Source organism: Sminthopsis crassicaudata, chromosome 3 (assembly GCF_048593235.1).
Source record: "Sminthopsis crassicaudata isolate SCR6 chromosome 3, ASM4859323v1, whole genome shotgun sequence".
Lineage (NCBI taxonomy): Eukaryota > Metazoa > Chordata > Mammalia > Dasyuromorphia > Dasyuridae > Sminthopsis > Sminthopsis crassicaudata.
In genome coordinates this window covers 263,541,041-263,554,725 of record NC_133619.1, presented here as the reverse complement: position 1 = coordinate 263,554,725, position 13,685 = coordinate 263,541,041, and the positions used below count along the sequence as shown (strand labels likewise).

Here is a 13,685-nt window from a genome sequence, read left to right as displayed (position 1 = left end):
ATTTTGGGTTTGGATAAAAATACAGCAGACTTGTGTATCAATTCAATACTGACTTTGATAAATAAAGTTTCTCACATGGGTCTCTGAATAGGTTTTCCTTCCAAGCTGTTGTTTGTTTGCTCAATAATACTTATTTTCTTGTCTCCAACATGCATATCCTTCCAAAGTTGCACTGCCATTAATTGCGCCTATGGACAATTTTTGTGAACAAGACTACCATCTGAACCTTGGCCTCTTTTACTATTTTTTTCTCAAATTATGTTTCTGGTTTAAATTAAAAGCACCAATTACCCTGAAAATAATTAACACCAACCATGTTTGCAAGGCAGATAGAGGATAGTTTAAGAGAATAAACTTTTACTAAATTTCTAGTAAAAGTTGAATAATCATCCAAAATGTGATTAGTCTTCTAAATAGTATCTTCAAGAGCAAGGACAGATCAATTTAATCAAATGTAAATAGCTTTCAAAGGAAAAAAGCCCTGAAGCTGAATAAAATTGGGAAATTTTTAGGACGACATTTTAAGAAAGAAAAAATATTCCTGAGATGTTAACACACAAATTCATGGACAAGAAATAAGTAGAAGATGAGGCCTTAACTCAAAATTAATTTAACAATTAGAATATCTATTCTAAAAATATATGATGGATATAAAGGTTGATGAGACAAATACAAAGGGAAAGTATTGGTGTCTTCTACAATAAATATGCTTAGATATAATGGAAGGTTACTAATAAGTACAGTCTTGATGGAAAGAGTTAGAAAGACAGCAACACTATGGCAGAAGTTCATGATAAAAGATTAAATAAGGTTTCTAATCTTTTTTTCTTCTAGTTTATAAAAATTAATTTTCTGAGTATCTTATTTATCATCTTAAAACTAGCCAATATGTCAAATATGTCTACCAACATGTGGATTGTTTTCTTATAACTTTCTGAGAGTTATGAACCTATTCTTCAAAAATCAAGTTATCTTGAAAGCCATGAAGCTGAACAGATTCCTTGCACTGATAATGCATAATGCAAATCTCAGGTCCTTACTGCTACTTAATAATCTTTTCTATTACTGATTATCTGGATCATACCCCAAAGCTACTGTTCTAAACTATTACTACTTCCCCCCCCCCCCCCCCGCCACTATTCCAAATTAAATTGGAAGTGAAACTTTGTTCATGAAAAAATTTAACAATTAACAGATTGCCAAATGTTATCTCCTTCTGTAACACAATCAGGAAGAGAGAATATCCTGGATACTTAGCCATCAGGCATTTTACTTGTCTCAAGGTCCAGGATGGATTAGCCTAAGATCTTCTTGGTTACTCCCAACATAATTATGGCCCTATGGTTCAAAATTAGGCAAAATGAAAAATTCTTATGTGTAACCTTATTAAGTCAGAAAAATAAGATGACTCCTTAGAAGGACGGATATACTTAATCTTTAAAAAGAAAATTCTTAGCCTTCTTTTATATAAATAAGAAGACCTATATAATAAAAGACCACCTATGTGGCCTTTATCCCTAAGTTTCTATAAGCTTATTAGCTACATAGCTCGGGAAAGTCAAAGTTAACCTTATGAGGGCCACAAATCTAACTAAAGTTACTTGCTTTAATTGTTACTCAAATGGATAAAAGTTAGTTCTTGGGATAAAGACCATATAGGTCAATGAACTAAGAAGGAAAAAAGATAAATCGCCGAGAGGTGGGAGTTAATTGTTTTGGATTGTTTACTGCTATAAATTTAGGAACTGAACATATTACAACTCATAGCACAGTTACCTCACCATTTAATCAGTAGACACGTTATCAATCTGTGGTGGTTAATATTTTTTCCCCTTTCCTTTAATTTTTTTTTCAATAGTATTTTATTTTTTCAAATACATGTAATTTTCAACATTTATTTTTGTAAAGAAGATCTAACTCAGATCCAATTGATCAATGATGGACAGAATCAGCTACACCCAGAGAAGGAACACTAGGAAATGAGTGTAAACTGTTTGCATTTTTGTTTCTCTTCCCAGGTTATTTTTAACTTCTGAATCCAATTCTTACCGTGTAACAACAACAAAAAAAATTCAGTTCTGCACACATATATTGTATCTAGGATATACTATAACATATTTAACATGTATGAAAATGCCTGCCATCTAGGGGGGAGGGTAGAGGGAAGGAGGGGAAAATTCGGCACAGAAGGGAGTGCAAGGGATAATGTAAAAAATTAACCATGCATATGTACTATCCAAAAAAAAAATGTTAAAAAATAAAAATAAATATTAAAACAAACAAAAAAACCATTTATTTTTGTAAAACCTTTTGTGTTCTAAATTTTTCTTCCTCTCCCCTCTCCAAGACAGTAAGCAATCTGATATAGGTTAAATATGTGCGATTCTTTTAAAAATATTTCCACATTTCTCATGCTGCACAAGAAAAATTAGACTAAAAGGGGAAAAAAAAAAAACCCAAGAAAAAAGGCAACAAAAAGGTGAAAATTCAATACTTCAATCCATATTCCATCTCCATAGTTCTCTCTCTGGATAGAATTGACATTTTCCATCACAGCCTATTGGAATGGCCTTCAATCACCGCACTGGTGAGAAGAGCCAATCCATCACAGTTGATCACATAATCTTCTTGTTACTGTGTAAAATGTTCTCTTGGTTCTGCTTATTTCACTAACATTTATATAGTCTTTCCTTTAAGGTTTGCACATGTGATCTTCATGATTATCCTCATATTACTAATAAGTAAACTGAGGTTTTCCTGACTGCAAGTCAAACACCTTATCTACTTTACTACCTAAAGAATTAACTACAATATGGTTAAAAAAAGGAGAAACTTGCCCAACAATATCTGGATTGTGGGGTGCATACAAAGGGATACTTTTGTGGTAAGTAATAAGAAGAAAGGCCTTTCAAAAAATATGTAAAGCTTGCTCCAAATCAAATCCAAATAAAGAAAGGCAACCTGATACAGACTGACAAGTTTGGAGACCTGGGTTTTATAGCTCTACTACCAACTTTGAAGTGTTTGTTTAACCCCCTATGAAACAAGTCATTTTTTAACCTCTCTGGAACTCAAATTTTCTTCATCATTAAAATGAAAAAAATTGGGTTAGATTAACTCTAAGGTCTCCAGCAACTATAAAGATTTAAGGGAATTAAGTTAACTAACCCAAATTTACGTACATAGGAAGAAGCAAAATCTGCTTCCTTTGGCTATTCTAGTTTATCTTTTTTGCTACTCCTCATTTAGTCCATCTGTAACATAAAAGAGCAAGATGAATATGCCTACCAGTCCTAAAAGTATGGATATAGATGGACAAAATTTATTTATTTATTTTTAATTCATTTTTCCAAATTATCTCCTCCCTCCCCCCCATGGCAGGTAATCCCATACATTTTACATGTGTTACAATATAACCTAGATACAATATATGTGTGTAAATACCATTTTCTTGTTGCACATTAATTATTAGCTTCCAAAGGTATAAGTAACCTGGGTAGATAGACAGCAGTGCTAACAATTTACATTCGCTGATGGACAAAATTTATAATGACAGATGTAAATTCATGGAAATTAAAATAAATTAAATATTAGGTTAATTATAAATTTTTTTCAAGATTTACCATCATCTTTATTAGTACATTAATATAATTGCTATATTATATTAATATATACTTGTCACCAGGGACCAGGAGGAATCACTAATGACATAAGGGTACAAAGAGCAATTCAAAACTAAGAAGCTTATAAAGATGGGTGGATCTTACTTACATGGTGAGGTAAGTTGTTTGTATTTAATCTTGTAGACCAGTGATTCTTAACAATCTATAAACTTGCTTTAAAAAAAAAAAAAAAATTCCACCACTGTATCTCAATAACTGATTTTCTTTATAATAACCCTACATACTTTGTATTCAGAACCACTAATCTAAGGAGGAATTGATAAGGTTCCATCAAACTATCAAAGGGGTCATAACAGAAAGTTACAAACTCTTGCAATACTATTTATTAAGGAATGAATTGTGAATTATCAGCAAATCCTAAAATAGGATTAAATCATTACTATTACAATTTCATATTTATATCACATTTTACAATTTAAAAAGATAATTCAAACAAACAACTATCTGCTTAAGTCCCATGCAAGTGATATAGGTTCTCAAAGGTTAAGATTGGATAGATAGAATGGGCTTTGGGAGGGTATTACCAAGATATATACATGGGTCTACTTAATTGGATATAGGTAAGGACTCTCTCATCTGGACCATTCACCTAATTCAGATAGACGTATTACAAACTTGGGTATAAGATGACGAACTTTTTGGTCACAGGAATTCTTGAAAACCACATATGAAGTTATATGAGGGATGAAATGAAGAAAGTGAGGCTCACAGAATTTAAATTATTTCCTTATGTCACAATGCTTAGTTAACAGGGTGCATATTACTGCAGTAAACTTAAAACATTATACTGAGTTCCACCACAACATTTCAAGAACACTTCTCTCCTTACCACCACTGGGTTGTAGAAACTGGGACTGATCTAGTACGAAATCACTGGTGATGGCTTCATGTGAAGAGATAAAAGCTCCATCCAGCATGGCAAAGAGAATGAGTTTGTTAGGAGAAAAGGAATAGATGGCAAGGATTGATTCCAGAGGATATCTACAGTGTGATGTGAAGAGAAGTCCTGGCTGTTTCCTATTTTAATGCTACTACCTGCTGCTTTTGAGCATAGTTTTTTTCCTCCCTGGTCCATAAAGTAAAGACTAGTCTCACAAAAGTTTCTTTTTTATTTATCTCTGAAGCAATCCTTTTGATATTTCCTAAGAATTTTTAGTGCTAGAAGCAAATGAAATATACATTCTTCTTTATGTGGCCTCATTTCTTCTTTTTTCTTAATTCCTATTTGGACAAACTGTAGATATTAATGAGTCTAGATAGAAAAACATTTGAAACATAGGTTCATCTATATTTCAGAAAAAAAGCATAATAAGCTGTACTTATTCTTATTAGTCATACCATTCAAGTTTAGTAGTCCAATTAAAAAAAAAAGAGGAAATCAAAAGTAGTAGTAAGGGAAAAGAATCAATCAATCAAGAAGTATTTATTACCTGGTTACAATATACTAGATACTACACTAAGCACTGGGGATATAACAATAAAAAGCAAAACAATCCTTCCTCACAATTCTAGTAAGAGAGACAAATACATATGAAAATGCTTACAATATTCATGCAAAGCTTATTACTATACATAGAGGGGACAATAGCAATTGAGGTGATGAGGGAGTTTTGTGAAGATGATGGTATCTGAGCTGAATCTTTTAAGGAAAAGAGGGATTCTGAGGCACAAATGAGAGAGCACATTTCATGAATGTAAGATGGAAGGCAGAACAAAAGAAATGGGAGATGAAAGGAACCATATGAAGATCAATTTTTCTGGATGACAAAAGTGCAGGAAGAGGAGAAACATTCAATGAGATGAGACAGATAAGAGTTGAGCCAGGTTTATAGAGTTTTGGGTCATTTATTTGGACTTCTAAGAAAAGAGCTTTAAAGATTCTTTTGTTCTCCCAAATAATCACTGAAAGTTGGTTACATTTTTATGTAAAATTATTTTAATCAGTTTATATCCTTTCATATGACCATTTTACTTTAAAAAAATCAATAACTTGCTTAACAGGTTAGGTTGTAATTATTTTAAAGTTGAATGTCATCTTTTTCTCTTTTATTCTTTAGCTTTCAATAGCAAGCTAAGTTTTCTTTCTTTCTTTTTTTTTAAAGTTTTCTTCCATACGAAACCATTGGAGTTGAATACAGGAATCACATGGTCAGATATGCATTTATGGAAAAGTACTCTGGCAGAAGTTTATTAGGATAGATCGAAATGGATGAGATGAGGTAAAAGGTTAATGATTAATAGAGTATTAATGATTAACAGAACTTTTGGTAACTGGTTAAATACAGATGGTGAGAAGTCACGCATAATGCCAAAGTTACAAGTATAGGAAGCTTTAAGGATGGTAGTATCTTTTAAGATATCTCTGGAAAATTCACTTTAAAATGCATGTTGGGCAACTGATGATCTGAGACTAATGCAGGGAGGAATACAATGAAGTTAGAATTACAGATTTGGGAATTATATGCCTGGATATGGTTGAAATCCAAAGAAAAAGATGAGGTAACAAAGACAGAGTAAAAAGAAAATGGGCCCAACACACAAAACTTGAGGAATACCCTCACTTGGGATATTGATATATAGAAGCCTGCAAAAGAAAGATTAGTTAAGAAAAGAAAGGAGGAGGAACATTCCTTAGAAGGGAATTGTGTCATGAAAATCTAGAGAGGATTATCAACAGTGTTAAATACAGATTGTGAAGGATGATGACTGAGAAAGACTATCAGATTTGGCAACAGATTTCAATGGTAACTAGAAAAAAGTTTCTGTTGAACAATAAAATCAGAAGTGAAAGTACAAAGAATTAAGAAGAGAAAGGAAAGAGGTAGTGTGTATATGAACTTTTTCAAGAAGTTTGACCAAGAAGTGGAGAAGAGATATGGGACAATAGTTTAAGGGGTCCTGGAGCCACTGAACTACCTGGCCAGACTCAGGCAGTTATTCCATTTTTGTAGGTAGTAGGTATTCCACTTAAGTACCTATATTCCCTTAAGCAATGCGATTTCAGGAGTCTATTTATTAGTAACTAAAATATCAAATAAGAAATTTTGTTAAAACTCACAGGAAGCATTTAGATTCTAAATCACAAGGTCAAAAATAAAACATAATTGGATATTTTTATTGTTAACAGTCTTTGCCATTAAAAAAAGATATTTGTCTAATTTAGGAGATTTCTTTTAAAATTTTTGCAGGCTATTATAATATAAAACTATTTACCATTAATTTTTCACTATAAATCAGTGAACCATTATTAAGTTTGTAGTATCTCCAAGGCACTGCATTCAACCCTGGAGATACAACTGGATAAATAAAATAATTGTTCTCAAGGGGCTTATATTTTAGAGAAATACTTCTAAGTATGTACAAAACAAATGAGGGGTATTTTTGAGAGGCTGAGTGAAGACAAAACACAAGCAGCTGGGGGAAACAGGAAAGAATTTTTATAATTTCATTTGAGCTGAAGTGATGAGGTAGAGGGCATTCTGGACATAGAAACAGGAAATGAAATGTCATATGTAAGGAATGCAAGAAGGCCAATTTGGCCAGATCTGAGAGTGAAAAAGAAAAATATACAAAAAATGTGAAAAGATAGGTTGGCTCTAGGTTCTAAAGAACTTTAAATGTCCAACAGAACATTACAAATAGAGATGTATCTGGAGAACCACATTTAGAAATATCACTCTGGAAATGTATCTGAGAAAAGAGATACTTGAGTCAGATATGAGTTGAGTCACTGTGAGTAGCGCTAAGATGGTTTAGTTTGAGATATCTATGGTATTTACATGAGACAAAAAAAAATTATCTTTTGAAAAAGGTCAATATTTTTTCTCTCATTTTAAATTAAAGCATGTTAACTATAATATAAATATGTGAAAAAGTATTCAGTGAAGTATTAACCATTAGTAAATTATAATTGTATAAAGGTGTTTTGAAAAATCCAAATGGAAAAGTATTTTTAAAAATTAACTCACCAAGAAGTGAAACAGGCTGAGTAACAGGAGGTGCAGCAGGTGGAACAGCAGACCCATACATTTTCACACTGTCACCAGATTCGGCATTTCCTCTAGCCCCAGAAACCACTGTTGGAATGGGATTTCCAATAGATAAGTCTTTTGTAGTGTCTTCATTTATACCAGCGATAGTAGCTAAGGAATATAATCATATCAACATGTAAAGCTGAATAACTGATTCCCCTCCTTATTTGAAAAAATACCTTGACTTCCTATATGCCCTCTGTTGTCTCTTTCACTCCCTCTCTCATTCACTCACACACAAAATAAAGGAAAAAAAATGCTTACAATTTGGGATGGTTATTGGTGGAGTGTGGGGAGGAGGAATAGACACTGGTGGTGTTATGGGAGGTGGGGGTCCAGGAGGAAGAAAACCTAGGAAAAAAAACAATTATTACAATTGATACTTTGTAGTAAAATAACAGAAATTATCCTGCACTGAGTCTAAATTCCTATAGCAGGGTTTCTCTGACCCATGGGCCAGATGCCCCCACTGAGGACGTTTATGCGGCTGGCTAGGTTATGGCAAATGGGCTGAGGGGCGGAGACAGAGTGTGAGGTTTTGTTTTTACTATAGTCTGGCTCTCCAACAGTCTGAGGGACAGTGAACTGGCCCGCTATTTAAGCAGTTTGAGGACCACTGTCCTATAGACAAGAGAACTATCACAGCTCTTTCTATATGTAGATGACGCTATACTTATTGTATCAAATCTCAGACTACAATAGTTCCCTTCTCTTCAAGGCGGGGGAAAATGCATATTATTCAAGGGAGATTCAACCTAACAATCTGCATAGGTAAAATAAAATGAATGAAAAAAGTGTATTGTTATACCACACAACTGAATAGCTGGCCCTTTGAGCTGGCCTATTAGCAGTTATTTTGGCCAGCCATGGCAGATAAGACAATAAACAAGGCCCAGAACTGAAGAATAAAAGTTGTAGCAACATTGAATTTTGGAATTATAAAACAATTCCAACAACCCCAATCTGTTACTGAAAATTAAAACCCTTCACCCCACGGAAGCAATACAACTATAAATGCACTACAACTATGAATGCAATACAATTCCAAAAGTATCAAAATAGTAATGCAGATTATAAGAGAGAAATGAATAACAATTGGTCCAATTATGCCATAGTATATTAGCAAAACCACCAGAAATAGTGTGAAAGATATCAGAAAATTGATGATTTAAAAAAAAAAAAAAGAAAGAAAGAAAGAAAGAAAGAATTAAGAGTAGAGAAATGACACTCTTAAGTTCTACAATACGCATCACAAATCACTGAATAATTCAGAATTGGGTAATTATTATATTGGGTAGATCTTTAGGGGTACAAAGAAATATAGCTGACTAAGACTCCTCTTCTAATGCTTTGTCCATGATTATACTGTCGCCTTACAATATGCCTATCACCCCCAACTGAGTACCACTAAGTTCTAGGTTTTAAGTTAACAATATATTTTTAAAATGAGTTAGCAATACCTGGTGGTAAATGCATTGGGTTGAATCCTGGGCGTAAAAATGGTGGAGGAGGAGGGGGAGGAACTCCATGACCAAAACCAGGTGGGGGAATTCCTAAAGGTGGTGTGAAAGTAGGTGGCTGGAGTGTACCAACTACAGGAGGACCTGGCTGATGTGGTGGGACCTAAAAAGGGAGACAAGAGGAAAATTTTGTACATATAGCAGATCTATCACAATACATGTAAATGTATATACAAATATGTAATAATCAATGAAACATAAATAAGATAATTCCATACTATTAAAAAGAGTTGGCATTTCCAGTTTACAGCATCAGATTCAACCTACTTTTATAGAATCTAAGAACTGCTATTTAAAAGTAAGTTCATCTCTTCTCATTTTCATCTATTTTGCATATTACAGAAAAGTGCAACTATTATGATATCTTAATTTATAGCAAAATATGATAAAGCGCCATGCCAAAATTTGAACTGGATGGAATCAGAAATGATTAGAAATCTCCCAAGCTCAATAAAAAACATTTAACAAGATTATTTAAAATATATTAGAAGACTATATGAAATAACAAGCCTATTCATTTATTATTTTATTTGCTTTAAACAAGGATGTTTTCTCAACATTATACCCTAAATTATCTTTCTCCAAATGAGAACATAGAAAAAATGAAACACATGAACATGTATGGTCAGTAAAACTTTGGGGACCTATCTTAAAAAATATCTCATTTGCATTTTGAGTCTTTTATCCTTCTATCAAGAGATAAGTAGTATATTTTATCATTAGTCCTCTGGAATATGGACTGGTCATTAAACTGAAAAGAATTAAGCACAGTGGTATGCCATTATATTTATACACCATAACTTGTTCATCCATTCTACCCCTTCAAATTCCCTTTCTTTGCCATCTCAAAATAATTTATAAGTATTTTTATATATCCTGAGTTTATTTTTACTTAAGATTCCCTTAATCTATTCTTGTTAATTTCTCTTCTTCCCTCATTACTGTATTGAGTGAAATGTGTTTGTGTATGTGTATATATTCTTGATCAATAGGCCAATTGGTCTTATTCAGATTTGAGTGGGGTTCAAGTATTGGTAGGTTCCCCACTCCATCCCCCCCATTCCCTTCTCTTTTGTATAGCTACTTGTATACTTGATTATGTGAAATAATTTCCCTAAATGTTCCTTTTACTACTCCCTCCAATGTATTCTTCCTCTCCGTTCTATTCTTTTATTAAGATCATTAATTGATAACAACTCTCTATGGACTAACCACCATAAGGTTATTACCTCCCCATATTAGAATATATAAGGAGCTTAACACTGTTTAGTGCTTTATCATTGTTCATTTATTTTTACATGCTTTGATTCTTATTGAACTTCAAAGGTTTGCTAGAGCTTGGATCTATCAGGTATGCTTAAAAATCTTCTATTTCATTAATGTTCATTAATTAACTCCTCACCCTTAGTATTATATTCAGTTTTTCTAGAAGTTATTCTTGACTGAAAGTCTATATCCTTTGATTTCTGGAACAATATATTCCAAATTCTCCACTCATTTTAGTGGCTGCTCCATCATGCATATTGACTGTTGCTCCTTGATACTTCAGTTCTTTCTTTATAGCTGTCTATACTATTTCTTTAAGAGATAACTGGTAGCTTCTGTTTCTATTTTACCCTGTGGTTCTAAGAGATCTTAATTGAAATATAGTTTCTAAGCTCTTCTTTTTGGTCATAGAATTTAGATATTTCACCCATTCTTAAAATCTATTCTCCTTGACCTACTTTTCATCAGTTATTTTTTTGCTATGAGATATATTACATCTGTCTTTTCAGTCTTTTTTATTCTATTTTATTATCTCATGGAATCATTGCTTTCTGTTTGACTCATTCTAAGTTTTGTGGAGTTTGTTGCTTGGGGAAAATTCTGTACCTCTTGAGTCAAGCTGTTAATTCCTTTTCCAATTTTTTTTTCCTCAAGCACTTTCATTCCAGTTTTTAACTTGCTTCATCGCTTCCAGGAATTTTAGCTGAGTTGTACTGCCAAATTTTTTCTATAAGGTATGGCTTGTAGATGTTTTTTGGAGCCATTCTCTTTTGTACTTGTATCTTGAGGAATCCTGTCAATATAATATGATTGAGGTCTTTTTTGGTTTGCCTGTTTTTCAGCCTACTACTTAACTTCAGATCTGCCAAACTTCTGGAGATTTAAGTCTGGGATGGTTCTGTTATATTTGTATTCTTCCAGGATCTCAAAAAGAAGTTAGGGGCATGCAAGCTTTCAGTGTGTCCAAAGATCCAGCACAAAATCTCACTGCTGCACCCTTGCTCAAAGCTCTGTAATTTTCAAACCTGGATAAGAATCCCAGCAAGACTTGATTGTTGCTGGACTACAGCTATCAGCTAATCAGGATTCTCTATTGATTCTAAGTAGCCAAATCCGAGGCCCTTGTTTGATCCAGAATAATAAATTGGTTATTTCTTTAGAGGCTGAGAAATACTGGAAATCAGACCCTGCTCTGAGCTTGAGTTCTGAGCCAAACAGATGCAGGATTGTGAACTTTCCTCTTTATTGTTGACCTTGGGCCTCCCTCTACCTGGGAATGTCATTCCCTAGCAAATTCCACCACTGGTCTATAACCTGGAATTAAGTAGTGATCCAAAAACTACTAGTTTACAATGGTGCTTTTCAAAATGTCTCTGTGCCTTCCATAGGGTCTGATAGAACTCCTGGTATATGACTGTTCGGAACCTTTTCTTGCTTTGTTACACCAGCTACATGCTCCTTGACAGGGTCCATAGATAGTCCAGTCTACTACCTATGTTGATTTGGGCCAGCCAAAGTAAGTAAACACTTACTAAATGCCTACCATGTGCTAGCACTTGTGATGCAAAGAAAAAGAACAACCCTGCTTTCAAAGAACTTACAAATTATTAACTGGGAGAAGACAATACACAAAAAGAGAGGGGCAGCTAAGAGGGTACTCAGTACTAGAGAATGATATTCATCTTATTTAAAACAAGCAGGTCAGACAAATGAAGTTAGTTGGAAAAATCTGATCCCTATTTATAAAGAGAAGCTTTGGGAACTTGGGAAAGTTCACCACTCTATACTCCAGCCCTGAAATCAGAGGGAAAAGGCCACTGAAGGTGCTGAGGAGGTACTGATTATCAAAGTGGAATCAATCTTTCATATGATGAAATTTCAGCTCATGAGCTTATCCCGGTGATGCATAGTATTCTTGGACAAAAGATTCACAGTGACATTTCTGGATTTCCCCAACAGTATTTACTCTGATACATTTACTTATTTTGTTAAATATTTCCCAATTACATGTAAAAATTTTAAAAACATTTTTAATAATGACTATATACTCATTTTTTTACTGAGTTTTTCCTTTTTGAACCAATTTATATGTAAATGAGGTTCAAGCGTTCCCTGACACCACTCTCCTCCTTCCCTCTATTTCCTAATCCACTGTAAAAGCTCTTTCTTGCTTATATCTTTTATATAAAAAAATTTCCCCCCATTCTTCCTTTCCCTTCCCCCTTTTCTCACAGCAGCCCTTTCTCACCTATTTTTCACAACATTATCTAATCACTTCTGTACCCTCTATGTAGAATCTAATTGCCCTAATGATAAAAATCTTATAAGTCAAATGTCTCATCTTCCCATATAGAAAGGTATGATATGTGTGTGTGGATTATTCTAAATTTTGGTGGCTAAATTGTTCTTAGTAATAAGTCCAATCCTTTTGCCTTCTGGAATATCACATTTTAAGCTCTTTTCTCCTTCAAAATGGTAGCTATTGTACTTTGGGTAATACTGACAATGGCTCTAAAATTTCTGAATGGTTTCTGTCAAGTTGCTCTGCAATATATTTTTCTTTGATCTCTGATCTTTAGAATTTGGCTATAATATTCTTGGGAGTTTCATTTTGGGATCTCTTTCAGGTGATAATTAGTTGATTCCTTCAATTTCTATTTTATCTTCTGGCTCAAGGGTATCTTGGCAGTTTTCCTTGACAATTTCCTAAATTAAGGTGTCCAAACTCTCTCTCTGAGCATGGTTTTTTTTTTTTTGTTTGTTTGTTTGTTTTGGTAATTTAGTAATTCTTTAAATATCTCTCCATTAATTTTCCAGGTCAGGTTTTTCCAATGATTTATTTTATGTTTTATTCTTTTTTTCATTCTTTGGATTTTTTTCTTCATTTTTTTTTTCTGAGTTTTTCCCCCCCTTTATGACAATTATTTTAAATTAAAAAAAAAACAAAAAAAACAGCTTTTTATTTTCAAAATGCATCAAAGATAGTTTTCAACTTCAGCATGGGTTAAATACATGCAATTCTTCTAAACAAATTTCTACATTTATCACGCTACACAAGAAAAATCAGATCAAAAAAAAATAAAATAAAAAGCAAACAACTTGTTTTATTTCTTGATGTCTCATGAAATCATTTGATTCCACTTGCCCAGTTCTGATTTTTAAGAAATTGTTTTCTTCAGTAATAT

At 33.3% G+C, this 13,685-nt stretch overlaps 1 protein-coding gene across 5 annotated transcripts in view; it reads right to left on the bottom strand.

Annotated features, from left to right (window-relative positions):
• Window positions 1-13,685, bottom strand: part of SCAF4 (SR-related CTD associated factor 4) — a 91,406-nt gene that overhangs the window by 4,791 nt on the left and 72,930 nt on the right. For 4 of the 5 annotated variants that reach the window (XM_074300664.1, XM_074300666.1, XM_074300665.1 and 1 more), the window contains 3 exons: window positions 9,175-9,337; window positions 7,979-8,065; window positions 7,652-7,825 (listed from right to left, as the gene is read on the bottom strand). In XM_074300664.1, the coding sequence (XP_074156765.1) occupies window positions 7,652-7,825; window positions 7,979-8,065; window positions 9,175-9,337 (424 nt within the window). The remainder of the gene's footprint in view (window positions 1-7,651; window positions 7,826-7,978; window positions 8,066-9,174; window positions 9,338-13,685) is intronic. The other variant, XM_074300667.1, reaches the window with a different exon arrangement.